The sequence below is a fragment of the Triturus cristatus genome, chromosome 8, assembly GCF_964204655.1.
Source record: "Triturus cristatus chromosome 8, aTriCri1.1, whole genome shotgun sequence".
Lineage (NCBI taxonomy): Eukaryota > Metazoa > Chordata > Amphibia > Caudata > Salamandridae > Triturus > Triturus cristatus.
The window spans coordinates 804,270,481-804,298,283 of record NC_140591.1 but is presented as its reverse complement, the minus strand read 5'-3'; the positions used below and the strand labels follow the sequence as shown (position 1 = coordinate 804,298,283).

At 41.1% G+C, this 27,803-nt stretch overlaps 2 protein-coding genes across 7 annotated transcripts in view; one reads left to right on the top strand and one right to left on the bottom strand.

The window, feature by feature from the left end:
* UBAC2 (UBA domain containing 2) overlaps nucleotides 1-27,803 on the bottom strand; it is a 698,660-nt gene that overhangs the window by 554,425 nt on the left and 116,432 nt on the right. The gene's annotated exons all lie outside the window — the stretch shown is intronic.
* GPR18 (G protein-coupled receptor 18) lies at nucleotides 17,151-22,130 on the top strand. Its single transcript, XM_085622253.1, has 2 exons — nucleotides 17,151-17,288; nucleotides 21,018-22,130. The coding sequence occupies exon 2, from the start codon at nucleotides 21,043-21,045 to the stop codon at nucleotides 22,039-22,041; it is 999 nt and encodes a 332-aa protein (XP_085478379.1). The 5' UTR covers nucleotides 17,151-17,288; nucleotides 21,018-21,042; the 3' UTR covers nucleotides 22,042-22,130.

Here is a 27,803-nt window from a genome sequence, read left to right as displayed (position 1 = left end):
TGCTACCTCATCCGCAAAAGCATTTCCGCGACCAACATCATCAGTAATCTTCTTATGCGCACTACATTTCACAATTGCTATCTGGGTAGGCAAAACAAGTGACTCAAGAAGATCAGTTACCAATTGACCATACTGTATTTTAGTACCATGGGAGGTAAGGAATCCTCTTTCCTTCCACAAACGACCGAAGCTATGCGCCACACCGAACGCATACTGGCTGTCGGTATACACATTCACTCTCTTTCCTTTAGATAACACACACGCTCTGGTCAAAGCTATCAGTTCAGCTGCCTGAGCTGAATTATGTCTGATGCGTGCTGTCTCCACGATTGTATACAAGGTGGTAACAGCATAAGCTGAAGTTGTCTCACCATTTGGGAGTTTGAAACAAGACCCATCCACCCATAGGATCCCATCTGGATCCACTAACGGCGTATCTTTCAAATCAATCCTGCCTTTTGTCTCCTCCTCAGTATGGAGAAAACAATCATGTTGTTTCCGAATATCTTTCTCTTCTGGAAGAGCTAACAGTGTGGCTGGATTTAAAATATTACATCGTTTGATGTGCACATGACTAGCCAAGAGCGTCAGCTCATATCCAGACAATCGAGCACTTGTAAGATGTTGTGTTTTCGTCCTATTTAGCAAGGTATCCACTGCATGTGGTACCATAACAATGAGAGTATTATCTAGCACCACTCCAGCAGACTGACGAATAGAAATTGCTGCTGCTGCTGTAGCTTTAAGACAACTAGGCAATGCCTTGGCTACTGGGTCTAACGTAGCTGAAAAATAGGCACATGGCCGCCGTTTGTCTCCAAATCGTTGTGTTAAGACTGACAACGCACAACCATCTCTTTCATGGACATAGAGCGTGAAGGGCTTACTGTAATCTGGAGTACCCAACACAGGAGCAGAACACAGAGCAGTACGTAAATCAGAAAAACTCTTCTGACATTCGTCAGTCCAAGGAAGGGGTTGGGGTGTGTCTTTCAAAGTGAGTGCTAACAAAGGTTTGGCCAACAAAGAAAAATTCGGAATCCATTGTCTACAATAAGAAGTGATGCCCAGAAAGGCGCGCACCTCTCTTTGTGTAGATGGCACAGACATTTGCGCAATTGCTTGAATTCGTTCTGGGGTTAATCGCCTTCCCTCCTTTGATAAGAGATGACCCAAATAGGTAACCTCTCGACGGACATATTGTAGTTTAGAAGGCGAAACCTTATGATTAAGATCAGACAAGTGACGTAACAGTGCAACAGTCACATTCTTGCAGACATCCTCTGAATCAGCAGCAATCAACAAATCATCCATATATTGAATAAGAGTAGCACCTGGGGGCAAAGGAAAAACATCGAGCTGACATTTCAGAGCTTGACTATAAATGGAGGGGCTTTCACAATAGCCTTGGGGTGCGCGCTTGAACCAGAAACTTCGGCCTCCTAGAGAGAAACCAAAAATATCCCTACTCTCTTTGGCAATGGGAATGCTGAAGAAAGCATTTTTCAGATCAATAACAGAAAACCAAGCCGCTGAGGCAGGTATCATAGTTAACAGGGCAGTGAAATCTGGAACAACAGGAAACTGTGGTACAACAATTTTATTGACCTCCCGAAGATCAATCACAAAACGATAAACAGAAGGCTTAGAAGGATCAGTGCGTTTAAGAACAGGAAGAATAGGACTATTACATACATTTCCTCTCGTTTCCTCAATCACACCCTTCTGAACCAAATCATAAATGATATCCAAAAGCGCTTTTTCACCTTCATTGGAAATTCTGTATTGAGGAATGCGTGGCAATTTAGCATTGGGCTTCAGAGTAACAACATAAGGCGGGATCTCAAGACAACCAACATCATTTGGACCCGTAGCCCAGAGCGTTGCAGGAAGAGAGAGTATTTCAGGTGGGAATTGATCTTTAGACAAATACATTGAAGAAGTCAATTTCTGCCCTAAAGTAAGATGCACATCAGAAGGAGAACAATATATTGTTGCATGCATTCTTTTCAATAGATCCAAACCCAAAAGATTCTCGCCGCAACCAGTTGTTAAAAGAAGAGGAGCTTCCATATCATAAGGGCCAATTGAAATAGGCAAAGGACAGGAGACCGGGTTACGAACTGGGGCGCCAGAAAATCCTACCGATACATTTGTTAAGCCAGACAAAGGTGCCCCAGGGAGTTTAGAATGAATGATAGAACTTCTTATTGCACCAGTATCTAAAAGAAATGGCCCTGAAACACCCATTGTAGTGACATTGACATAAGGCCCATCCTGATTTACTGGAATCGATACAACTCCCTCACTTTGTCTATGGCTGTCCTAGTTAGCGTGAAGGCTTTCATTTTCACCTTCAACATGATAATCATCATTGTAATACTGTGTACACTGAGTATTCTGCTGATCGAAGTAGTTCGTAGAATTTGGAGGGGGTAAGGAACGCTGTTCTTGAGGCATCACACCTCGACCTCTACCCCTGTATATTATCTGGAAACCACCACGGCCTCGTGGAGCAGATAGTTCTCCCTTACGTTGCAATAAAACCGGGCAGCTATTCTTAAAATGACCTTCCTCTCTACAATAGGCACATTGGTTAGGACCTAATAAAGGTCGCGGAATAAAGGGCTCAGGCTTTTGATACACCCTCTGAAACTGTGGAGGCTGTTGAAACTGGCGCTGAGTATAACGAGGAGGATAAGCTTGTTGCAGAAGAACCTTCGTTTTTAATTCTTTTGTCTTCTTCTCTTGCTTATCTTTCTCCTCTTTATCCCTGTTCTCATAATATTGAGCAGTAGCCAATATCTGGGCAGAAGAAGAAATAGCCCATGAACTCTCGGAGTCTTTCAACTTATGTGACAGTTCGGGAAGCAAATTAAATACGAATTTATCTACAAATAATTGCTGTCCACCCTCCGTAGTCATATCCTGACCACTGTGATCAATAAACGTCTCCTCAAAACGAGTGAAGAAATCAGAGACACTCATCTTTCTTCTGCTTACACGCAGCTAATTTATCCCAATTAACTCGCAAGGCGGGCATCATCGTTTTCATTAAAGTAATAATCCTACCAGGGAGTTCTGAAATCAAAACATCAGGCTTAGCACCACCCACTTGGGCTGCATCCGCGGCAGTTATAGCAGCCCAATGGCCACCCAATGCTTGGGCGTGATCCTCTCTACGAATCCGAGCCCATAATGCTTGTGGGACTACATTTCCCATCAACATATCAATATCGGCTAAATTCATAATACAGGCATCAACAGTCTGGGACAACTCCTTATAATAGCCAGCAGGGTTTTTACGGGGATCCGGTAGAGACTGTTTAAGAGCCCAAACTTCAGATCTCTTCCAGGGGACATGTACCCATATACGCTGGAAGTGCGCGGGAATAGCTGGATTAGCACCTGCTTGTGCAACCGCTTCTCTCCACACTGGAGGAACCTCTCTCATGGGATAATGTTTGGATGTCAGCCTAAAAGCAGGATCGGAATCAAAAAAAGTCTGTGAGGAAAATAAGGACCTAAAAGTGACAAGTGTCCTTACGGCATCCTCAACCTTAGAACCCACAATGAGTCCCTTAACGAAATTAGCCTGAACATCTAACAAACCCTGAGGAAGTAAACCCAAATCCATATCCTCCCATTCTTTAGCGAGAGTGTCACACATAACATTAAATACATATCTCTGCGTGGGCGCCTCCCACTGATGAAAGGTGGTCATGATATCTTTCACACTATATTGGGGACCATTCTCGATCCATTTGCGAGCGAGAGAGTCCAATACCACCCGTTCGTCGGAACCTGGGATGTGACTACGAGACTGTCTTCGAGAAAAAGCCGGAGACATATTCAAAGTCTCAAAGAAAGGAGACAGAAACCCAGAGACAGTATCTGTGATTCGTTTGCGCACAGTAGGAGAATTAGACATAAGAACAGGGGACAAGGTATTAGGTGAACTAACAGAAGAATAAACAGTTATAAGGGGAGCCGAAGGCAAAGGAGATTGATGTTCAGGAAATGGAGGCAAAGAAGTCGGTGGCGGAAGAGGTGGGGGTGGCACTACCGGAAGGGGCAAATGCGGAAGAGCCGGAGCAGGCGGAGGCGCAACTAATGGCTGAACTGGTTGTAACAATGGGGGTGCATTAGCACCTTGTACATAGGGAGGAGGCAATCTCAATAAGTGAGACATCAAAGGGTCTTCCTCCGGATCCTTACTTTTATCAGAAGGGGAAATAGGCAACACCGGATAGCATTTATCTACCGCCATACGATGCTGTCTCTCTGAAATTTCCATTTCATGATTAATCTCATTATCTTTAAACTGCTGGGCAGCCTGTATAATCATCATACTTTGTGTTTTCTTATCTCGTTTTGCCTGTTTAATTTCTTTCTGTTTGGCTTCCTTACGCCAGAGGCGGAAAGAGTCAAACATTGCCGGCCGGGCTTTTCTTTTAAACAAAATTACTTCCAAATTATCTAATATGTCAGGCTCAAAGCTACCATTCTGTGGCCACTGTAGAACACCATCGTTCTTTGTGTGTCGGATCCATGCCTCATTAAAGGCAATGGGGCCAACACCATGTTTAGAATAAGGCTCATAAGTGGGAGTTCCAACCAGAGGAATTGGACAAGAGTCCTCCAGCCGGGAATCCCTATCACAACCAAAACAACAAAACTTTCTAAACCTACTCAGACCAGGTATCGTTATTTCACTGGACTGTTCACAAACATCAAGGGGTTAAATCAAATAATATAGCACAATCTGTACTCACCCCTCGGCTTCGGCTTTTGCAATAGCCGAATCAAAGGACCCAAATCAAAACAAAATAGTGGGAGCTACCCACCAATTCTTTAACTAAGTGTCTTCTTACGCCAACAGAGGCCTGTCTAACGTCTCGCGATACCATACATCACCAAAAGGGGCCAAAGCAAGGCGGCAGTCAGGGCAGCAGTCGTCAGCAGCCGTCAGGAAGGAGAAACCGCGCTGAAAAAGACCTTCGGACCACTTCGACATACAGGGGTCGCTTGACGTGGTTCGCGATTCCTCCAGAATTTTCTTGCGGGGTTCCTCACGATCCTCGGGCAGAACTGCTACCTCTGAAGCCGCCTCACAGAGGGTACCAATTGAAGAACCAGGGCCTTATGGGCCTGGCGGCGCAGGGCACGCCTTAATCTCCTGAGTTCACCTGCTTTGTTGAACAGAGACACAGGACATTCTGTTGAGCGTAGAAGATCAGGTTTATTAGCTGCAGCTAAGTACAGTTGTCCCAGAAGTACACTCAGTATGTTCTTAGGAGACTGCCACTTTACTCCGTGGCGCACAATCTTTTATAGCGCATAGATTCACCAAGAACACTCCCAATGCACACATGGTTATCCAATGAGAAGAGTTTGAAAACAAGATATAACCAATGAGAAAAGTTTGAAAACAAGATATCAAGTAACCCAAATAAACCTCTCTTCCAACTGTTTTTGTCACCCCTCCCCACAAGTTAATCAGTGGTAGTGTCTACAACTCAACTTGCAGGTGGCAGGACATATTTGTATGCTTTGGAGGACAGTTGCGAAATGAGAGAATACAAGTAGAGAATAGCAAAGGCCAGAAGATAAGATAAAGTCAGGAAAGAATGGTGTGAACCGACAGACAGTTGAGACAGGGTTTAGTCAAACCAGACGAGGATTAGTGGACTCAGCCAGTCCCTGACATCAGTCTCGTAAACAGAGGCAGAAGGTTATTTGACACGTCGCAGTAAGATCAGCAGAAAAACTTCGTTCATTGTGCTGTCTGAATGAGGGCAACACAAAATGGAGGTGGAACACAAAAAATGGTGGCTGAATACAAGCGAGATCGAAAATCGAATTTCCTCAGTTGCTGTGACTGATTCTTCAGAGCCTTCCTTCTCCTTTTTCTTCTAGTGAAAAGACCATGCAAATTCAATCTAATGGCATCATGATAGTTCCACAAGAGCAGCAAGACCAACAAGATCCACAAGGCCAGCTAGCAGCCTCGGCCTTAGCTTTAAGAAAGGTTAAATTAGTGGATCCCTCGATGTTTGACGAGACTCAATTCGGAACTAAAGAATGCGATCTGGTTTTTGAGGAGGAGAATGAGAAGGCTTTGTCATATCAGCTGGATGTCAAAAATATGTTAAATATGATTCTTGATGAAATCCGTGACATGAAAAAAACACAACAAACGGAAATCGCAACAATACATCTACGCTTGGGGAAGATAGAGGAAGCAGTAGCTAGTCTCCCAATTTGAGTCCAGGAGGCTGAAGCAAGATTCTCTCTGGTTGAGGACCAAATGAATGGTATTGAAAATTTCTTACGTCGCTCAAATCTTCGTATAGTTGGCGTCCCGGAGTGAATTGAAGGAACGGATACACTTAACTGGGTTGAATCCTTTCTGAAGAAGGCTGTGATTCCAGAGTTCTCGGGCGATCTGACTGTAACTAGAGCTCATCGAGTTCCAGCTCATCTTCCCCCTAATTTGAAGTTTCCCCGCACTATGCTTGTTAATTTTGCAGACTTTCGTATAAAAGAAAAGATTTTGTCCAAGGCAATTTTGTCCAGACAGTTTGAGATAGAGAATGGCGCAAAATGTAGAATTTTTTCCGACATGTCTGCGGAAGCGGCAAAGAGACGTAAAGAGTTTGTTAAGTTATTGTATCTTTTTAAAGCTCAAGGGGCACATGCCTCTATTGCTCAACAATCTAAGCTCAAAGTCCTTGTGCAGGGGAAATTTAATTTATTTACACACATAGAAGAGGCACAGGAGCTTCTTAAAGTTATTTCAGCTGGAAAATAACCTGGGCCGGTTTATCTTTTGTAAATGTTTTTTCTTGTTTGAAAGAAGAGAGCTGTATCCAGATGTTGTTCCTTACCTGTATATGCCTATTTTTGCAGGGGAGGAGGGGGTAGATCACCTTAGGTGCAATTCCAAGGCACCAATATTAGTATTTGGGGGTGGGGGAGGGGGAGGGAGAAGGGGGGCAGCGGGATTAGCCACCTTCTCAAAGGGGAGTGTGTGGGTCACCAGGGGGGTAAAGGCTGTATAGCCGGAAAACGAAGTCCATTTGTTCTAACCTTTACTTTTATACATCCATTTTCTAGATCGATGCTCTGTCAGCTAGTACGTGGGAAGCCGTTTAGGTGGTTGCATTTGTTTTTTTATTTTTCATGGCTAGTAAGGAGATTTTGAAAGTGGTCTCTTTTAACGCCAATGGTCTCAATAATAAAAAGAAAATGCGGGTAATTGAAATGTGGATTAAAACAGAAAATCCAGCGGTGATTTTATTGCAGGAAACCCATATACCGGTTGTGAAGCTTCCAGACTTTTCCATGTTCAGGTCTTGGGCTGCCTATTGGGGATTATCCTCGTCTTCAGCCTCCCATCGCGGGACGGCAACTTTTTAAGTAAACAATTTCAGGCGGAATTCGTCAACTATGATAAAGATCAGTATGGTCGTTGGTGTTGGGTTACCTGCATTGTTGGACATAGACCGATAACCTTTGCTAGTATATATGCCCCAGTAGAAGGTAATTCTTTCATTCTCTAATTCAAATACCCATGGAACTGATCTTGGGGGGAGATTTTAATGTTTTAATGAATCCTAAAATCGACTCCTCAGCATTTTCTAAAAAACAATTGAAACCCAAAACTTTAAGAACTATACAAAATTATGGGGTAACACTCGACCTACAGGATCCATGGAGTATAGGATTTCCAACTAAAATAGCTTTTACTTGTTTGTCAGGTAGATTCCATACCTCATCACGTATTGATTTTTGTTTAGTTTCTCGGAGATTAAGCTTTAGCCAGCAGAGATTACTGCAGAACGGATTCTCAGACCATGCTATGCTGGTACTTGACTTACAACTAGGGGAACGTGCCAAGACCCCTAAAATATGGATGCTAAATAGGCAATATTTATTAGAGGAAGACTGGGAGGGTTTTATTGAGATAGAGATTAGGGAATTCCTTTTACGAAACCACGATTCTGCTCCCTTAAATGTGATATGGGATACACTTAAGGCCTTTATCCGGGGGTTAATTATTGGAAAAGATGCTGAAAATTTAAAGAGGGTTAAGGAAGATAAGCGAGAGCTGGAGCAGAAGGTACAAAGGTCTTATTTCGCATTTCTTAATAGTCCTACTGTTTTTAACCAGCACCTGTTAGATCAGACCAAACGTGATCTTAGTGCAAAATATTACACTCAGAGTGAATCCTTCTTTCAGTATCATAGACAAAAACTATATGAAGAAAGCAATTTTACTGGTATATTCTTGGCCTGGCAGGCAAGGGAGCAGGTTGCATCCAACCAGATCAATGCTTTAAAATGCCCCTTAACTGCCTCTCGTACGGATGATCCAGTTAAAATTAGTGATATAATGCTACAGCATTATGGGTCTATATATGGTCAACAACAGACTGTTGATATTACATCTCTGAGAGGCTTTCTTCAGAAAAACAGATTACTGACACTTTTGGAAATTGAGAAATTAACTATGGCAAGACCTTTTACTAAAGATGAGTTGGACGGGGTTATTAAGAATCTACCAAGTGGTAAAGCCTGTGGCCCGGATGGTTTTCCGGCGGAATTTTTTAAAGACTTTTATAATTTCGTTTTGGATTTTCTTTTACGGTTGGTAAAATCAATGTTAGAAGGTGGGGCGATATCAGAATAGTTTAGACAAGGGAATATAGTCAGTTTTTTTTTAAAAGGGAAAAGACAGTGACGATCCGAATTCTTATCGTCCTATAACGTTATTAAAGTCCGATTACAAAATTGTTACTAAACTTTTAGCTATTCGGTTTAATCAATATGCCTCACATTTGATCCACCCGGACCAAAATGGTTTTATCGCTGGCAAGCAGCTTGGTACAAATACACATTACTTAACTGAGGCATTGCATTATCTTGAGACCCAGAAGATACCCGCATTAGTTCTCCTTTTAGATGCCGAAAAGGTATTTGACCTTGTTGTTTGGGAGACCCAGTTTATTATTTTACAAAATTTTGTTATATCTTCCAAGATCACGGGGCTGATCCAAAATCTATATTTTAATGCGGACGCTAACGTAATTATTAACACTTCAGTGGCTGGCCAGGTTAAGGTAAAACGGGGAACCAGACAGGGGTGCCCCTTGTCGCCGGTATTAATTGCTTTTTTTATTGAGCCATTGGCGATTGCAATTAGGAACAGCGTTGATATTCATCCCCCAATTCCAACTATGGCGAAATTTAAACTATACGCCGACGATATTATGCTTATTATTTAGCCCGAGAAAGAGGTTCAGGCAAAAACTTTTAAGATTTTTGAGGAATTTAAAGTTTTAGGTGGGTATAGAATCAATAAAAAGAAATCTGAAGTTATACAGTGTGGTGGAGTGGGCTTGGATCTACACCCCGATATTCTCTCTTGCGTAAACACCAAACCCAAGAGATATTTGGGTGTTTATTTTTCAGATAGTATAACGGATTTATATAATTTGAATTTTGTTCCGCTTCTACAAAAAACTCAGGATCTGTTCTCACATTGGAACTCTCTTCCATTATCTATTTTGGGCAGGGTTGCACTGCTTAAAATGTCTGTTCTTCCACTTTTTAATTTTCTTTTTTCGGCCATCCCATGTATTTTATTAGGTTCTTTTTTTACCCGAATAGAGTCTATGTTTACAACTTTTCTCTGAGCAAAAAAAAACCTGCGCGTTGCACTCAGCACTTTATATGAAGAGTTGGAACAGGGAGGCTTAGCTCTTCAGAATCTCAGGGATTATTATTTTGCGTATTTTGCACAATATATATCTAGATTTAAGCCTCGACAACAATCAAATCTTTTTATTAATAGTTTTATGGATTTAATGTGTAAGGAAAGTCAGATCCACTCCCCTTTATCAATTTTTAAATTGGTACGATATAAGTGCCAACTATGGTTTTTTTTTTAAACATCAGGCTCTCTACAGAAGATATTCCATCCCTGTAATTAATTTCTCAACTTCGTTATCTGGCCTTATGCCATTGTCAGGGATTAGAGAATACTTAGAACTTACACTAAAGTGGGCAACTGCTGGATTCCGCAAAGTCTCAGACTTTATGAGGAATGGTAGATGGTTGAGTATGGCGGAGATGTCACAATTGATTGTTAATGATTTTCTTCTTTTGGGGTCATATAGCATGTTTAGCAAATTCCTTAGTGAATTAGACTTAACTCAAATCTGTGATCAACATCAGGTAGTCCATGAACTTTTAGAGGATACGGTTCTTAAAAAACCTGGGGAATGGAAAAAGCGTTTAGCCTCAGTTAAGGGCCTCGATCTCGGGCAGAAGGCAACTGCAAAATGGATTAAACATGAAGGATTAGAACTTTCCGCCAATATGTGGTCAGTAATTAATCATTTTAATTTTAGTACGCTAAGAGGAGCGAATTGGCGAAGGATGCTGTTCTTTAGTAAATAGCAACGTTATCGAACCCCTCTTTTCCTCTCTAAAATGTATACCAATCAATCAGGACAGTGCTTTCACTGTATTAATTATCCTACCGCCAATTGGTCACACATTATTTTGCAATGTCCTATGATTCAGAGGTTTTGGAAAGACATTTTCTGTTATTTGGAATCTGAATGCAGTATGGTATTAGGTTTGAATAATTTGTTAATAATTTTAGGTTTTGACCCAGATCTTCTCTTGCCTGATAAACTTGTTAAATTTCTATATATTGCAATGGCGGTTGCCAGATCACTGTTGTTGCAAAGATGGCGTACAAATCTTGTACCCTCTGTCCATGAATGGGCCCAAAAGATGAAATTAGTTAAAAAAAAGTGAACAAACTTGTGCTTCATGAGTAGGGGAGCTCTAGAAGTTTGAAAAAATCTGGGCAACATATTTTGATTAGGATTTTTTTGGTATTATTTCTTGTGTGTTATTCAGAGTGGATACAAATTTTGAGATCTGAATTAATGTATAGGACACGGCCAGGCTTGGGAGTGGATACTGATTTATGCTGGCTGCAAAAGTGCTTAAATCGATGTTGTTTGTCTTTCTTCATTGTTCATGACTTCTCTGTATATAAGTGCTATTTATCGATTTTGCATTTCAAATTTTTTAACTAAAAGAAAATAAGTTATGGATGTATTTACGGGTTTTAAATCGTTTGCAATTTGGACTGCAATAAAAAAAAAAAAAGATTTGATTTGATATGCACAAAAACGAACTTCTGCTGATGAAGCGTATTTTGTTTTGCAATAAACTTAACTAAGGGGAAGGCAAAAAGGGGGTTGACAGCTCTGATCTCAATGGCTTTTACCGAGCCAAGAGTTTTGTTTGTGAATATTAATAATTTCTCTTTTGGTGCAAGATTTGAAATGCACGCAAACTAAGGTCAACCATACGTTAGCATATTACTGTGGTGTGTCAATGGCATCAGAACAATCATTCTGGCCCATCAGTCACTGCAAGCAGCAACAATTTTCAAGCGGTTGGTGACATAAGCAGAAGTACACCTGGTAACCGCTACAACTGGATTTAATTTTTCCAGCATATGTTGGTTGTTTATGCTTTCAGGAATCAGCACATCTAACATTTTTTGGTTATCTGTTTGGGCAAAGATGTAATCAATACTAGGGAGACGTTTAATTTCTATTGTGGGTTTCTCTATCCACCCTACAGTTTTGTCTGTTGTTTTACATTCCCCCCAGCCCCCCCCCCTTGCCTTAGCCACTGCTTCCTGTTGCCTTGCCAGTCAAAGGCTGGATTTAAAAGGCCCACTCAGGGTTACATGAATGGAGCCCTGGCTTCTGTTTCACACTCAACACCTAGGGCCCAATTTAGAGCTTGGCGGATGGGATACACTGTCACAAAGATGACAGATATCCCTTCCTACTTATCACAAATGCATTAAATCCTACGGCACTTGTAATAAGGAAGACAGGATATCGGTTATGTTTTTGAAGGAGTAATTCATCTGCCAAACTCGAAATTAGGTTCCTAGTTTGACCCTCAGTCTCCAAAGGCAGCCATCTTACTGTGGTGTGTTAGTGGCGAGAAAGGAAAGCTTCTGGGCCTTAAACCACTTCCAGAAGTGACAATTTTTAAGTGATCGGTGATTTAAGTACACATAGTAACACAACAAAGAGGGTGTCATTTATTTACTGATGTGTCTGTTTGCGGAGATCTGTCTGTGTAATATTGTTTGGTTATCGGTATGTGTAAGTGTAACCAGTACTGGTGCAGTGCTGCTTATTATTTATTGTCCGCTTGTCTGCCTGTTCTGTTGCTTTGTTTATTGTTGCAGGTTCCTCTATTAACCACTGCCCCTCAATTTTTTCCAGATGATCGAAGGCCAGATTTAACTGACCCTATCAGGGTCACATAAGTGGCATGGTTTCTATCCCTCACACCACTGTGTGGTTGAATGAGTTCTGCCCAGATTTCCAACTAAAGAGTATCCAGGTAAAGAACAGAAAGTGTAAGGGCACCTTGCTATGGCGTGTTCCATGTTTGAGCCTGGTAGGGCCATGTAGGGGCCACAGCCAGAACCAACGAACCTCCCTGATGACCACTGAACACCTCTTCTGGAAGGCTTATTTAGTTCTCATTTCCTCGCTCAGTCTGAGAGATTAACTGTATCGTAAAACTCTGGCAATTTTTGTGGGAAGCAGAGTCTTCCAGGCTATGCCTCTTCTGGGTGATTGTAAAGTTTCTCAAATCTCAAAGCATTTCTATGGGTTGTACATATGTTGCGTTGGTTTGACTCAACAGTTTCTTAAATATCCTAATGATGTGTTTTTATGGGAGGCCACATTTTACGGGACTGCAGCCATTGCTGCTTCAGTGTGATCTAAAGCCTAGTGGTTTTGTATGAAGCAACATATTCAAGGACTTGCACCTGCATCACTCCTGGGTGATTCCATAGTTCTAAATCTCCTGGTGTTTTTTTGTGGAGGGGTGCACCTCCATTACTACTGGTTGTTAGAAGAATTCAAGTAAGTATTTAAAAGTAATATTGTGTGTGTGGACTCCAGCATTCAATGAAGCTGAAGAAGGGTTTGGTACCAGCCGGACACAATGTAAGAGCGTCACCACTGAGCGTGACTGCTGGAGTAAATGCCACTGTAAGAACATTAAGACAATTGATTCATGTGAGTGGGCGTTAGAGGTGGTCAGGGCTATAAAAAAAACTAGTCTTTGATTATGTGTGGATATTTGTTTCCTTAATAAGAATATACTTTAGCCTGTCACCCACTACCTAAGACAGAATAGATCTTGACAAAGTTGGAAGGTGTCAAGTATTTTTTTTAAACCACAAATAATTTGAAAGTCACATGCCATCAGACAGCCATTCCACATTTGTCTCTCCACTTGACACTTAGAAATACTTTAGATTACTGTTTGGGTTGGGCTAAACAGCGAGTGTATTTCAGAAACGTATGCACTCATTATTTAAAGGTTAGAGCTGGCGTGTAAGCGTTGCAAGATGATATCTTGATGTATGCAGTTTCTCATGAGAAACAACTGCAGAGCTGCAAGTGGTCTATGCATTTTGAAGAAAAGAACCATGAAGAAGCAAGAAAATGTAAAAATGTTCAAACTGCACTGTCGATTTCGTAGGCTTTCGCATAATACCGGACGTCATCAAACCGAAGAATGATCTTAACAGGGCTATACTTGATGAACTACAGCCAGCCAATAAGGGCAAATTGAAGTCAGTCACTGGTTTGAACAAATATTAGGATAGGTTTGTGAAAGTTAAGCAATATTTACCAAACCCCATAAAAAACTCCTGACGAAGAGGGAAAAACGTGGAAGTGGAAAGCAGAAAGCAAAGTGTTTAGATAAATCAAAGAATTATTGTTGAATTCTCCAGCTATACAACTGTACTGTACAGTTACTATGTACTACTGAGTCTAACTCAATTGGTCTTGGGGCAGTCTGCAGTCATGGGTCTGTGGGAAGTAAAACACAGTGGCAGTTATATCTTGCACTCTAAAAAAAAAAGAAAAGCATTACAATGTGATAGAAAGAGAAGGCTTGGCTTGCTCTTGGGCCGTGGCTAAGCTGAAAAACATATTATGGCGAATGTGTTCTGTCTTAAAACCAATCACAAACCACTAACATGCACAATGGGAGACAAGGGAACTGGTAACACCACTTTACATTTGCTAAGGCTAATATCTTAGTCTTTTAGACATATTGTTAATATTTGAAGTTAAATATTGCTTCAGGAGGAACTAATGTAAAAGCAGCCTGCTTGTCATGATTACTGGTGTAAGAAGAGGTATGTGATAAGGATGTCAGCAGCAAACATATCACTTTAAAGCCAAAGGAGCAGACCAACACATCCAGTGGTGGCACACACAAGTTATAGAGGATGGATGAGAACTTTGTGGAACGCTGCACACTCCCGGCTGTATCAGAGGGGTGAAGGTAGGGTGCAAGACTACACTAGTGCAGTCACCTACAAACAACATGAACCATTGGTGGAGTAAGTCAAAAGCCTACGGTGGAGAGAGAAAAAAACAAAATTAATAAGTGAACCATACGAAAAGCTGTGGACAGCAGCCAGCAACACCAAGCCAGCTTGAAGACTTTCCTCCAGAGTCATCTGTGGTTCAATTGGAAAGGCCAGAATAATGGCCTCAGTGCCATGCAGTGAAATAAACCTGCATTCGACCCATCCAAAAGAGAGTGGTCTTCCAACACTGGTGGCAACCTTTTAAATGGTGTAAAGGAAGGAGACTGGCCTAAGGTTTTCAGAGTATAAGGTTTTATGCCAGCTTTCCTAAGTTTGCCTCAACTTCAAGTGTGCTTTTGCCATGTACAACTATCTGGTGGTTTGCTCAGGTCCCTGTAAATCCATGTTTCGTTGAGTTCCTTTAATGAAGTCCTCTCCGTTATCTCCTTTGTAAATCTGTGGAGCATAGGAGGTTGTCAAAATAGCTTTGTCCCAGTTCGCCAGCCATTCCCAGACCCCTCTGGGATCAGTAAAGAAGTGAGACTTGCTTCATTGGATAAGTCGAAGTTGTCTGGATAAATTAGCGTGTATTTCAGATATAAGGCCCTCATTTTTCTCATCACATCCTCAAACAACTTGCGTTGTTTTTGTACTTTTTATGTATATTCTGTTAAGATCAAGATGGGGCAATTCTCATATAGGGGGATGTATTTTTCTAGATGTATTGTAGAATAACATCTCTGTTGAACTAACTAAAGAGTTCATGTTTATAGCACTTGGGTGCTGCCCAACGGCAGAGGAGGTCCCAGAGTCAAGGGAGCCTTCTCGGAAGAGACGTTTGAGATTATGTTAGGTGTCATGGTATACATGATCATACCCTCTAAGAAGAGTTAGGCTGATGGTCTCTCAGCTCTTTTGTGGGAACCCCTTGAGTCAAGTTGCTTCACCTCGAGCACCTCTGCCTTCTCTGCATGGTCTTCCAGCAGTTTCATAAAGGATGTCAACAACTTAACTGTGTTCTTTAGATCTCTCTCTTCGCTTCCAAGTGCTTCACTGTCTCTTCTCCCTACCTACCAACTTTCTCAAATTCGTGTGCAGCAGACTGACTTTTATGGAGGTGGTGTCTATTTTTACTTCTAGTGCCATTCTTGCACCTTGAATCACCCATAAGTAGGCCTGATTGGGAGTCTTCGTCAGTGCGGTACTTTTGCCATTTTGCTGTTTGCTATTTGATGTTCACCACTGAAGTTGCATACTGATCATTTTTATTAGTATGCGCAGGTTTGTGCGCTCTCTCTTCACCCATGCTGGCGGGTACAGTGCTCTATGCAATATCCTTCTCATTGGTATGGAGGAAGCTGATAGCCTCAGCATTATCTTGGCCTCTACATGTCGTCCTCTCGGTTGCCTTAACATAGTCTCACCAGGCTCAGTACTATTCGGCAGAGTAACAGCATTTTCCATTTTGAACACTGGAAGGAGCCTCAGCAAAACACCATCAGTTGGCAATCTTGCAAGGCCACCATGCTTACAGAATATCTTGCATTGGGGGGAGCGTTTGGGAGAGTGGCCCTGACGGTCAACAAAGCTGGTAATAAATGTGTGTTCTGACTAAAGCATTGATTTCATATTTCTCTTCACCCAGCCTAAGATATTCTCTCTCATGAGTGGGAAAGTTGTTCCATTGCTTCAAGCCCATGGCTCACAGATGACTTATTATGGACAGTGCCATTTTGGTCAGTATATTAAAGTTATATAGGATCAGAACTTGACAAGTGTGATCACTTAGATAAGCTGTAAAGTCCTCCTTGAAGGCACAGCTATTCTCATAATGGGGAAATAGCATTTTGGCCTTACAAATTATGTTTTTGCACATCCAAAGTAAACTAGACTGGACAAAAATGATTACAAATCAAGTTAATCCATCAAGAAGTCTACTGTGGAGATTGGACATTTTTACTTTTTCTTTCTTAGTCATGGTTCTCTCCTTCAAAATGCATAGATTCCTTGCAACTCTGCAAATGTTTTTCTTTGGAAGCTGCATACCTCAAAATATCATCTTGCAACACTTGCACGCCACATAATCGTTAAATAAAAAGTTAATACATTTCTGGCATACGCTAGCCTTTGACCCAAACCCAAACGGTAATCTAAAATGCTTCTGGGTGTCAAATTGAGTAACAAATGTGGTGAAAGATAAAGACTCAGGTGACATGACTACCTAATGGCATGCAGCTTTCAAATCATTTGTGGTAAAAAAAAAAACAACTTGGCACCACCCTATATTGTCAGGAGGTTTGTAATCCACCACTATATTCTTTTTTTTCAGGAAACAAAGATCTGCAAAAATGGAGAGTTTGATTCCCTAAGTGCATATGAGTTATGAGGTTTAAAGATATATTGCTAAGTACACCTTTATTGGAGCTCCAGCATAATACTAGTGTTGCTCTCAGTTGTACCACTTAATCCAAAGATTTATTGTTATCATGTGTACATGTGATTTGCTGTACTGCCTCCCTTTAACTGTACAAAAAAATGCATAATATGTTGTCTGAGGGGTAATGAAATCCAGCCTACAAAAAAAGTGCAGAACCTGCGACTAAATCCTGAACCAATAACAAGAAGATTTGTTTCGGCAAAAAAAAGCCCACACAGAAAGGGTTACAACACAGTCACTTCCTGAGCACAGCAATGTTAGAAAAGTCTGCTATTTTTACACGCACACTCAAGACAGGCATGTAGAGGGAGGAAGAAAGTCCGACTCTTCAGCAGACCGAGGTCTCAAAATGTTTACAGATTGTTAAAAGAACATCAATTTGCACCGAAGGTAAGAAATGTGCTCACTTTTTCTTCTGTAAGCATGTACTTTTTATTATGTCAAACGGTGTATTAATACAGGCCATTTAAAATAGCGAATTGGAGTACATGTTGGAATACCAAACACCACTTTTTAAACTATGCTTTACCATAAAGAGTGTGTAAAAAATCACTGCTTTTTAATAAGAAACGGACATGCAGTCGCTGACAACTCTTAAGATAAATAACAATTTCCTACTTAATTATTAGGTTCGGCGCAATTATCAGGCTTTGAATTATAATACAAAGCAAAAGCTTGACAATCAATTTGCTGTATTTTAATTAACTCTATCATTGCAGGTCAAATGCACAAATATGGGATGTCTTTCTGAAAATCGTTTATCAAAAGCGTTCTACTTCACTGGAGACTTGAAAGCGAAACTACTATTCTCTATAGAACAAACACAGAGATTCAGTACTTGCACCAGCATTAATTACTATGCAGGAAACATCGTTATAGCTGATAAATACTTAAAAACTGGGGTAGATTCACACGAAAGAGTGGGATCTAGGCACATGCCATCATCTTGCATAGATTCATGCTTTCTTTCCCGATGATCAAAGTCTTCAGGGGTATCCAAACAAGGCACCCAACTTCCATAGTTTCTTTGCGCACACCTCTTTGCCTGAACCCGACGTCTGCAGATTGTTGCAGGATATAGAGAAATATGCAACTGCGCATGTTCTCAGTTTTTCTTGATAAGAAAAACAATTTTCCACGCGAGGAAATAAATACCTTCCAACACAGCATCACAGAATTTGGGTATATTCCATACCCGGACTAACTTTCGTCTGTGTTTTTTTTCCGTACTAGTACATTCCCGCATGAGTGGCAAATGCACTGTGAATATCCAAAAGGTTGTGAATTTGGGGGTGGTTACCTGCACCCCAAATGGCAAAACCCATTTTCCTTCACCCATAACAAATTCCTAATGTGGTTACTCCATCCACCGAGTGGATTTACATTAGATTTAGTTGATCTGTGGATCCCTAACTCAACACAGATCTTGATTCCGTGACTAGAGAGCTATCGTTTGCAGGCAGGGGTTACAGTTTCTGCTTTAAGTGTGCAATGTTGCTTGAGGAAAAAAGAGGAGACCTGCCTTTAAACAGTAAATTTGGTTTTGGAACAAAACTAAACATTCAAGTGAATCGACCAAAAGTTAAAAAGATTGAATATGTCCTAGCCTGCGATCCAGGGCATTCCACCACTTGAATTACACAATGTGGATTATTTGACTAAGTTATATGTCGTTTTTTGTCATCCTTTAGTGAACTTAGAAGCAGGCAGAAGCATTAGGTTATATTATTGTCTGGACATTTACTTGTTAGTGTCCTGATGCACGACTTCAAGCATCAGTTCTAACTTTAGGATCAGAAACTGAAACTGTCCATTTTATTGCTCTGATCATTACTGCTTAAAATGTAGTCACTTTAAGCTTTCCATGTTTCTATTTATCATTTTACGACTTTAAGGATAGTGCATGCTTTGCTGGGTACGAAAATGTAAGCCCTTATTTTGGCCACTAAACCTGAATTTTGAAGGTTATTTCTTGAAGGGCATGGAGTCTCTGATCTTCCCAAAAGACAAAACTCTACAGGATAAGGTAGGATTCAGCTGTCCAAGTAGATAAAACATAGGTGTGCACAACTAATGACTGATCATGTGTCTTTTGATGGGCGTGCCAACGGCTCTGATGGGTGGAAGCAGGAGGAGGAGGGGTTGTGGGGATGATTGGGTGGCTAAGGATGCTGCCTTGCGTTGTTGGTGATGCACCGTGCCTACCAAACCCTGGTGCGTCCAATCCATACTAGGAGTTCTGAGTACACCTGTCAGCTTCTGTTATGCAACTCGTTTTACGGTCGTCCAATGTATGAAACAAACGCCATACAATCTCTAAGCCTGCAGGGATGAAATACTTGAAAACAATGAAGTAATAGTCCCTGTTGTTGCTGATGATTACTCATTTAGAGGTCTGCATAAGAACTGGTACTCTGAATAAAATAATGCTAAAAATATTAATAGTCGAGAATTGTGTACTTCACCAGGAATTTGAGGGATCTCCAGAGTATTCTTAATTGTTTTTTAATTTCTCCAAACCGTGTGGTCCCCTTAAGGGGTATGCTTCAGCAAAGCCAAAAAAAAAATAACATTTTCGATCTCTCCAGTAAGAAGAGTAGGTTAGGAGGGTTTAATGAGACTGAGCAGGAATCTGAAACACTGGAGTGCTTGACAAACAATACCGTGCCCACTGTGCTCCGTGATGGAAGGGGAACTTTGAAAGATTTGCTTAGGGCACCCCCCCCCCACCCAACCAAAAACAAATATTCCATCTAAAGCCATAATCCCTCAAGATTAGGGTGTATCCAAAAGATAGAGCAACAATTCTTTCACTATAGGATTCACGAACTGCAAAATGTCAGATGGAACTTAAATAATCAGTTCTCAAGAACCAATGAGGATTCTGGTTTAGAATCAAATTTCAAGCTGCAAACTGGTTCACTATTACCCCATCCCGATATCTACCTATTTTGTTGAACTGTGTTTTTGGTGCTTTTCTCAGAAACCACTGAAACAAACATAAAAGCTAAAGCAGACCAGGCATTTTCTTTTGGCCGGTGTTTGGTTTAAACCCACCCAATGGTTACTAAGGAAATTTGGATAGGGCATGCAAGTTCAGGGAAATCCCTGTAACAATATTATGCCTGAGCGACAAATCTGCTATGCTGGCATAATCTTTTGCAGTTTTGTGAATTACACCATTACGCAACATTACATAATTATGGCCCATTCATGGCAAAAATGTAGCAGTTGCGCTCAGAAATAATGCAGGCGGCTGCTTGTGGCGCTAGTGTTTTTTGCGCTTTTGTTAGCACAAAATGAGTCCTTGTACCAACAATGGACACATTTCTAGATTTAATATATCACCAAATGCCAGTTGGGATTTTGGATAATTATGCATAATTTCCCTGAAATTTCACGTAATTACACCTATGCAAATTTCGCACACCACTGAACATTATCACGCACTATTAGCAAAGAACTTTACATGATTAAACTTATATGCATGTAATGTAGTTCTATGTAGAATCGTCAAGCGGGATGTTAACATCAAAAAACACTTTTCCAAGGGAATAACCATCTAAATATATCTAGAGAGTTACAATCACCATCAGTAATAAGTAATATTTTGTTCACCTCTAATGTCTAAGTACTTGTAACAATTTAACGTTCACTTATTGTTAATGTCACTTAACTGGTTTTGTACTTTTTATTTTACTGATTTCTTCATTGTGGGGGTTCTTTTAACAAGCAAGTGTCTATTTTGTAAGATACAAGCACAATTACTGAAAGAAAACATACATCTGTTGTAACATCTACATGCACAATAATTCCTGCTTATGGAATAAACTAAGAGCTACTAACATTACAATCGTCCCCTCAACTTTAGTGAACATAGACAGTGTGTTTCGTGTTTTTTTAAAAGGACCTCTATTCAGCCGAGTGGGTTATTTCCTGTATGGTGGGCAGGATGTGTCTGCTGCACTGCAGAACTGCATCACGTTGGCCACAAAAAAACATCATTACAGCCCAAGCACCATTCAAGAATTAGTCAGTTTGCAACTGAGGCACTGTAACTTGTTCATATTTTTAATAACCAATTAACTATCTCCTATTTATCTGTGGTTTTCTCAAAAGATAGTCAACTTGATGACCAAAGGCGATGGCGACAATCAACGACAATCAAAGTCAACCCACGAAGCCCTTTTTCAGCCAACCAGAAGAATACCGTGTAGCTTCACTCATTTTCTACAGCACTCTATTCATCATTGGATTGTGTGTTAATCTCATTGCACTATGGGTCTTCAGCTGCACCACTAAAAAGAGAACCACCATAACGGTCTACATGATGAACGTTGCGTTACTTGACTTGATATTCATTATGTTTATTCCCTTTCGATTGGCAAACTACGCTAATCAATATTGGCCCTTTGGAGATATGCTCTGTCGGATACTTGGGGCACTCACTGTTTGCTACCCAAACATTGCCCTCTGGTTACTTGCTTTCATCAGTGCGGATCGGTACATGGCCATAGTGCAGCCGAAGCATGCCAAAGAGCTCAGGGACATAGGCAAAGCCGTGGTAGCTTGTGCAGGGATATGGATAATGAGCCTGGCCTCCACTACACCTCTGCTTTTTGCACATGAAGATCCAGATAAAGCCTCCAACTTCACCACCTGCTTGAAAATCTTTGACATTGTGCACTTGAAGAAGGACAACCTCTTAAACTTTGTCCGCCTGATCTTTTTTTTCTTGATCCCACTACTAATGATGATTGGATGCTATTTGATCATCATTCAGAGCCTGGTGCATGGAAGAACTTCGAAATTGAAGCCTAAAGTCAAGCAGAAGTCCATCAGGATCATTGTTACACTCATTGTGCAAGTTCTGGTCTGCTTTGTGCCATTTCACGTGTGTTTTGCTTTTCTGATGCTGGAGAGTGATGCAAATCAATACAGCCCTTGGGGAGCCTTTACTACTTTCCTGATGAATCTGAGCACCTGCCTGGATGTTATTCTATACTACATAGTGTCTAAACAATTCCAGGCACGAGTCATTAGTGTTATCCTGTATCGGAACTATCTGCGAAGCGTGCGCAGGAAAAGTTTTAGAACAGGCAGTGTGCGCTCCCTTAGCAATCTGAACAGTGAAATGATATAAATTTCACCGTACTTGATCAGGAAAAAATATTTTTAACATTTGATTAGGTCCTGCCTTGGCTTAATAAAAAACGTTACACAACCTCAAAACATTCAATATTCTCGTTAAGTTTGTTCTGCGGCTGCAAACAATGACCCTTGCTTCTAGGGCTAGGACTTACTCAATTGATGTACATGTGCCAAAGCATAACTGTTATCAACTCTAGCAACCAATCACTTGTCTACACTGTAATTGCTGGGAATATCCTGCCTGTGCACACAACCAAAGGCCAAACTAAAATTCAGATAGGAGTTGCCTGGCAAGGGGCACCTTATAAACAACATGTATACTTGAGAGTGAGTTGCAATATTCAGAGGAAGGTGCACTGTCACTTTTTAAGATCAGCAATTTCTACGTAATAGCACTGAGGTAGGTCTAGGAAACTTTAAATTAGTTCTAAATGGATTTCCCAGGATTAGAAAAATAACATAAGTCATAAGATTTAAAAGAATTTGCTGGCAAAAGTTTAAACAGTAGGACACAACTTCCTAAACCAGAATCTTGTACTTGTCAAGCGCACTGCTACCTGTAAAGTGTTCTAGTGCTGAGAGCTCTGAAACCTAGAGGAACTTAAGATAGCAAATTACACCAGAGCAATTCTATTTCTGGGACCTCTATACAATTAAAATGTTCAAACATTTATTAAAAAAAAAAAAAAAATCAACATTTATGATAGGGGTCTCTTACATACCGATCACAGAGGCTGCCAGGGTGAATTTACACCCTCAAAGTAGGATAATACATATGCGGAACAGTAATGGGGTATCCACTAATTATACTTGTCAAGGAAGAGTATATTCACCAAACGTCACAAAGGGAATCAGTATGCGAGAAACTAATCAAATAAATCTTTACAATTCTAAAAAAACATGAATTGTATAGTCAACTAAATTATGACGAAGAAAAGGTATAGATATTGCAAGGCACAAAAAGTCAAAGGTATTTGGTCAATTATATTGCAATTAGAAGCAGCAATAAATATGAATTTAAAAAGTGCTCAAGGTGCAAAGTGAACACACAGTACTTGTGAAAATCAAGTGACCGGCTCAAAGCGTAACACATGAAAACAGAAGAGTGGAAAAACAACAAATATTGTGCATGAGTCTAATGAGTCCAAAGTTTTTATCTGATGTCTTTGCACAATACGTTTTCTTTTTCTACCGGTAAGTGCTGACGGCGTTTCGACCTTCCACAATTTAACAGGTCATCATCAGGGCAAAATTAGCGCAACAGACATATTTGCTGGCTAAAGCAGCAAAAAGGCAAAATGTTTTAGCAAGTAAATTTAATATAAATAAATTGCTAATGGTATCAAAAGGCTATATCGGGGGTACCTGAGTCAAGTCCAGGAGATGCGAAATTAACAGCGACATTAATTCAAACAGCTATAACATAAATACACATTGGCAAAGGCCACAGCTCTATCTTGGCAAGCTGATTTAAAGATTTTTTTTTTTATTGCAAGCATATGATACAAAAATATAACGAAAGAAAAATAAATGCCATTGCTTAAATGTGGCAGCCAGATGCTTGCAGAAAACACATACATTTAAAGAACAATTAACCATTATATATCATTTTAAAACACTACTACAGGTGTTTCCTGGTCAGCAGGCCTAACACCATTTGTATGTTTAATTTTATCGTAGGCAAATAGCATTCTTACAGACATAAAAAATTTACTGTTGGGTTTGATTTATTGCAAGCTGAAGATATAGTTTAAACACACATGGATGACTGAACAAAATATTTAAAAGATAAAGAATGGAAGGAAAAAAGGACTGGCTAAGTAAAGTACAGGCCTATAGTTGTGATACTTAAGTGCACTTCTTTGTTAGCAGATGTGCACTTGAGAATCGGACAAAACATCCTCACTCACAGTGCAAGAGAGCAAGTGGCTGAAGCTGACTGACTCGGTGCTCCATGAAGTCTGCTGTGGTGGACAGAAAAAAAGGTGAAAGACAACTGAATACATCAATAGATGAAGAGGGCTATGTATAGATATCTTTTTTATTTTCATTTTTTTTGTTTAATTAAGTAGGGCTTGTGAGATATTTAAAGGTGCATCTACACCAGACCGTCAAACCCCAGGATCATTTAGTCAAACTGAGTTGCAACGGGTGGGAAAACACAGAAGACATTAAAACATGCTAATCTGTTTCAATCCAAAACTAGTCTTTAAACTGTGCATGTCATTTCTCAATCAAGATTCCTATAATGCTTTACATGCAATGTCTCCCCCTGTTAGAGTGAGAATGTTACAGAAGGACAGTATAGATCAGGGATACTCAAAGTACAGCCTGGAGGCCGCATGCGACCCTCCTGACCATAATATGCAGCCCCCCTGGTGAATAGAAGCACTGGGCTCCTGTTTACTTGACAGGGCACAAACATTCAGAAAGCTGTTATACAGGAAAACATGTATTTATACGTTAATTAAAGTAATGGTAAATAAGGAAAGAATTCCTGCACAACTTACCATTAGGAATACCATCATTTTTAAACACATCTTGCACTGAACATGTAAAAATATGAGAAACTCTCTTCAAAATTCAAACAGTATATTTCATTAACATGCAGATGCGTTTCACCGTGGTACATCAGACTATGGGCCCGATTACGCTGCCGTCGGTCCGACCGCCGAATCTGGATGGTGGTGGTCGGACCGACAGCAGCCCTACACCACAACACCGCCACTACCAGGATCATGGATCGAGATGGGGGTTGGAACAACATCAAGCAATGGCGGGGGTGCTGAGGCAGGCACCACCAACGAAATTACGATGTCCATTTCCAACAGCTTTTTCATGGTGGGGATCCCGCCATGAAAAGGTTGTCGGAAAGGGAACAAAGGGGCCCAAATGCAGTGCAATGGGGTTCTGAGACCCCCAAAAATGTGCCTGGGGGCACATGTAGTGGCCCCTTTCCTTAGCAGTGTTGTGCGTACACTGTGTGCATGGATGTGCAAGAGGCGCTGCACGGCAGCGGCATCTGCTGTGCAGCGCTGTGGACTTTTTCTATGGCCGTGGCATGCCCCGCTGCGTGGTACTGCCGAGTTCGGACTGCCAGCCCAGCGGTCATATGGAGTTTGGACCACCGCATGCTTGTCGTGGTCTCCCGACCGCCGCAATAGCGGTCCGACCGCCGGCATCATAGTCAGGCACAATATCACTGCATTGAGATGGGTTTCCAGCGATAATCTCACGTTAGGCAGTTAGCGCTAGGATTTTTATCGCTTTTGAGATAAGCGTTGCTAATAGCACGCTATCTCAGCGATAAAAATCCACGCTAGCCGGCGATAATTATTCTAGCGCTAAGTGCACTTAGCGATAATTATCGGCAGTTGTTGTTCATATGCCCCTAAGTAAGCACGAGTGACTGATTGAAAAGTAGTATATTGTGTCCACGATCCTGAGGGATCCTGAGGGATCAGGGTTGTCAAGTTCGATGGTTGCCAGGAACCATTCTCTCCTTGGTAAGAGGAGATTCTAGTGGCACTGTGAGCTAGTTGGTACAAAGGCCAACATACCCGGTGGGGGTGTTCAGAGTCAGTCTGACACCAATCTTACAGTGTATGTTGTTTAAACGCGCAGATCCGTATACTTTCTTTAGGAACTACACGACAAATTTAGACTCCTCCCTTCTGAAATGAAAATAGTACGTGCAAGGCATGTTTACGAGTGCAAGGCATATTTACGAGTACTCGAACAGATTTCGAGGTAGATTATCTATGTTGGAGAGATCAGCAGCAATCTGCGCATCGATACATGTTAATTTTTATGACCATTTCGCTTATATCATGCAAGAGAAACTTATGGCGGTCAGTTTGTGTGTGGACGATATGTATTAAATATGAATCGCGCAGCAAGTCTCCCAACAGGACCAATATATGTGGCTATGAGAACGGCAGAATGAAGGCATCATGGCTGAATCGTGGGCTTTTGTATTTGGGTATTTACTTATTTTTTAACAACTTAATTCAGCTTTTTTCTTTGCAGTTATAGAGACACAAGCACACAATGCATAATGCATGTAAAAGGCTACCGAAGAGCACTGAGCAACTATTGCATTTCATTACCATCTTTAGTTGATAAACGCACGCTAGTCACAGTGGGGCTGATTTACAAGGTCCTTGTGCCACTTTTGCGTCATTTTTAACATGGGAAAAATGACGCAAAAGTGGCGCAAGGGGCTTGTAAATCTGCCCCAGTGTGTTTAGAAGCCAATCATTTGCGTTAAATCTTTCAATTCTGGTTCCGGGTTAAGGGAGCAGTGCTAAGGTCGGGTTTAAAGATTATCCGAGATTGTAGTCGTTCTCGTTCCATTTTTTATGCGTTTTGAATAGGAGCCAAACATTCTCGAAGGTATGAACTCTATTCTTTAGTTTCATATAGTTTTCTATGGCAGACATATTCCAAATCTTTCCGCACCACAGGCGTATGGGGGTGGAGGGGGATATTTAAACCGGATTGTGATGTATTTGATTCTTAAATCTCGTCCGTTTGACAATGAATTTGAGACTACTCTCTATCCCCTGGGTGACCGGTAGATGGAGTCCAGAGACAATAATTAGTTATTTATTGCTCAGTTTGGACAAGTCGAGCAGTCAATCAGATAGATATCAGAATATATCGATATCCAAACCAGGTTTTATCAAGGGACCTCTGGTAACTCTTAAACAAAAAAGTATCTTTTTCTTTTCAAATGCGGTCACGTTGCTTTGAGGAAAACAGGTTGCATTTTAAAAATGTAGATTGAAGAAACGGAGGGCCAATTGATGTACATGCACCGTGACAGATCTTTAAAAATACACCTTAATTTGTTTTTTTTTGTGTGTGCATCTTTTATATAGCGTGAACTCGACCCGAAGGTATTGGAGCGCTGTACATGAGCCCCGTATTTACATTACATATTCAGGCACGGGGAGATTAAGTGATTTGCCCAGAATCACAGGATGCGGACGCGACCCCGAGGCTCGAACCCTGGTTTCCACCATCGAAGTCGGCAGTCTAGCCGACGGACCACATCCTCTCCCCGTCCTTAGTCAGATTAGTCAGATTGCTAAAGCTACCAGTGATGGAGTCAAGGACAGTTTAGAGATACGACAGGTAGTAGTTGATGAGACAAAAGTAAAGAGAATTTCCCTAGTCCAAACTGAAACAGATATCTAGCAGGGCTACAGTTTGCTGAAAGCTTTCAGCGTGTGAAAAAGGAAGTGGTGACACAATGTCAGACTTCGCTTTTAAGTCTTGGTTTTCTGGAACTGAGTTACAGATTTTTTACTTCAAATTTCTGCCTAGAGGTCTCAACACGAATAGTGGTGTTAACTAACAAGCCAGTTGCATGTGGCCCCAGGCCACCTAACAACTACCTACACCTGTGAAAGTGCAAATATTTTCCCCCTTTCTTTCCGAAATGAATGCACCACTTTCTCTGTGAAGGGCAGTAGTTGGGATGTCAGTGTATACAGCATTTCTGTTGGCAATTGTGGGCAAAACTGCAGCGCATCTCAGCCTCTGGCATCCTGTAGCCAGGATCCCTATGCCTGGCTCAGGTAGCCCTACAGACCTGTTTAAAAAGACACAGGCGGACGTCAGGACAAAACTTGAACACAGTGGCATCTTCGGCCACTATATCTCCTTAGGCTTCTGCCCAGAGATGTTCCTCAGCACAGCCTCCGTGTTGTTACTACCTGGGCTGGAGAGCAAACAAATCATGTGCAG

What these genes read in the sequence shown, in the direction of transcription:
- GPR18 (XM_085622253.1), top strand. Translation starts at nt 21,043, where the DNA reads ATGGCGACAATCAACGACAATCAAAGTCAACCCACGAAGCCCTTTTTC.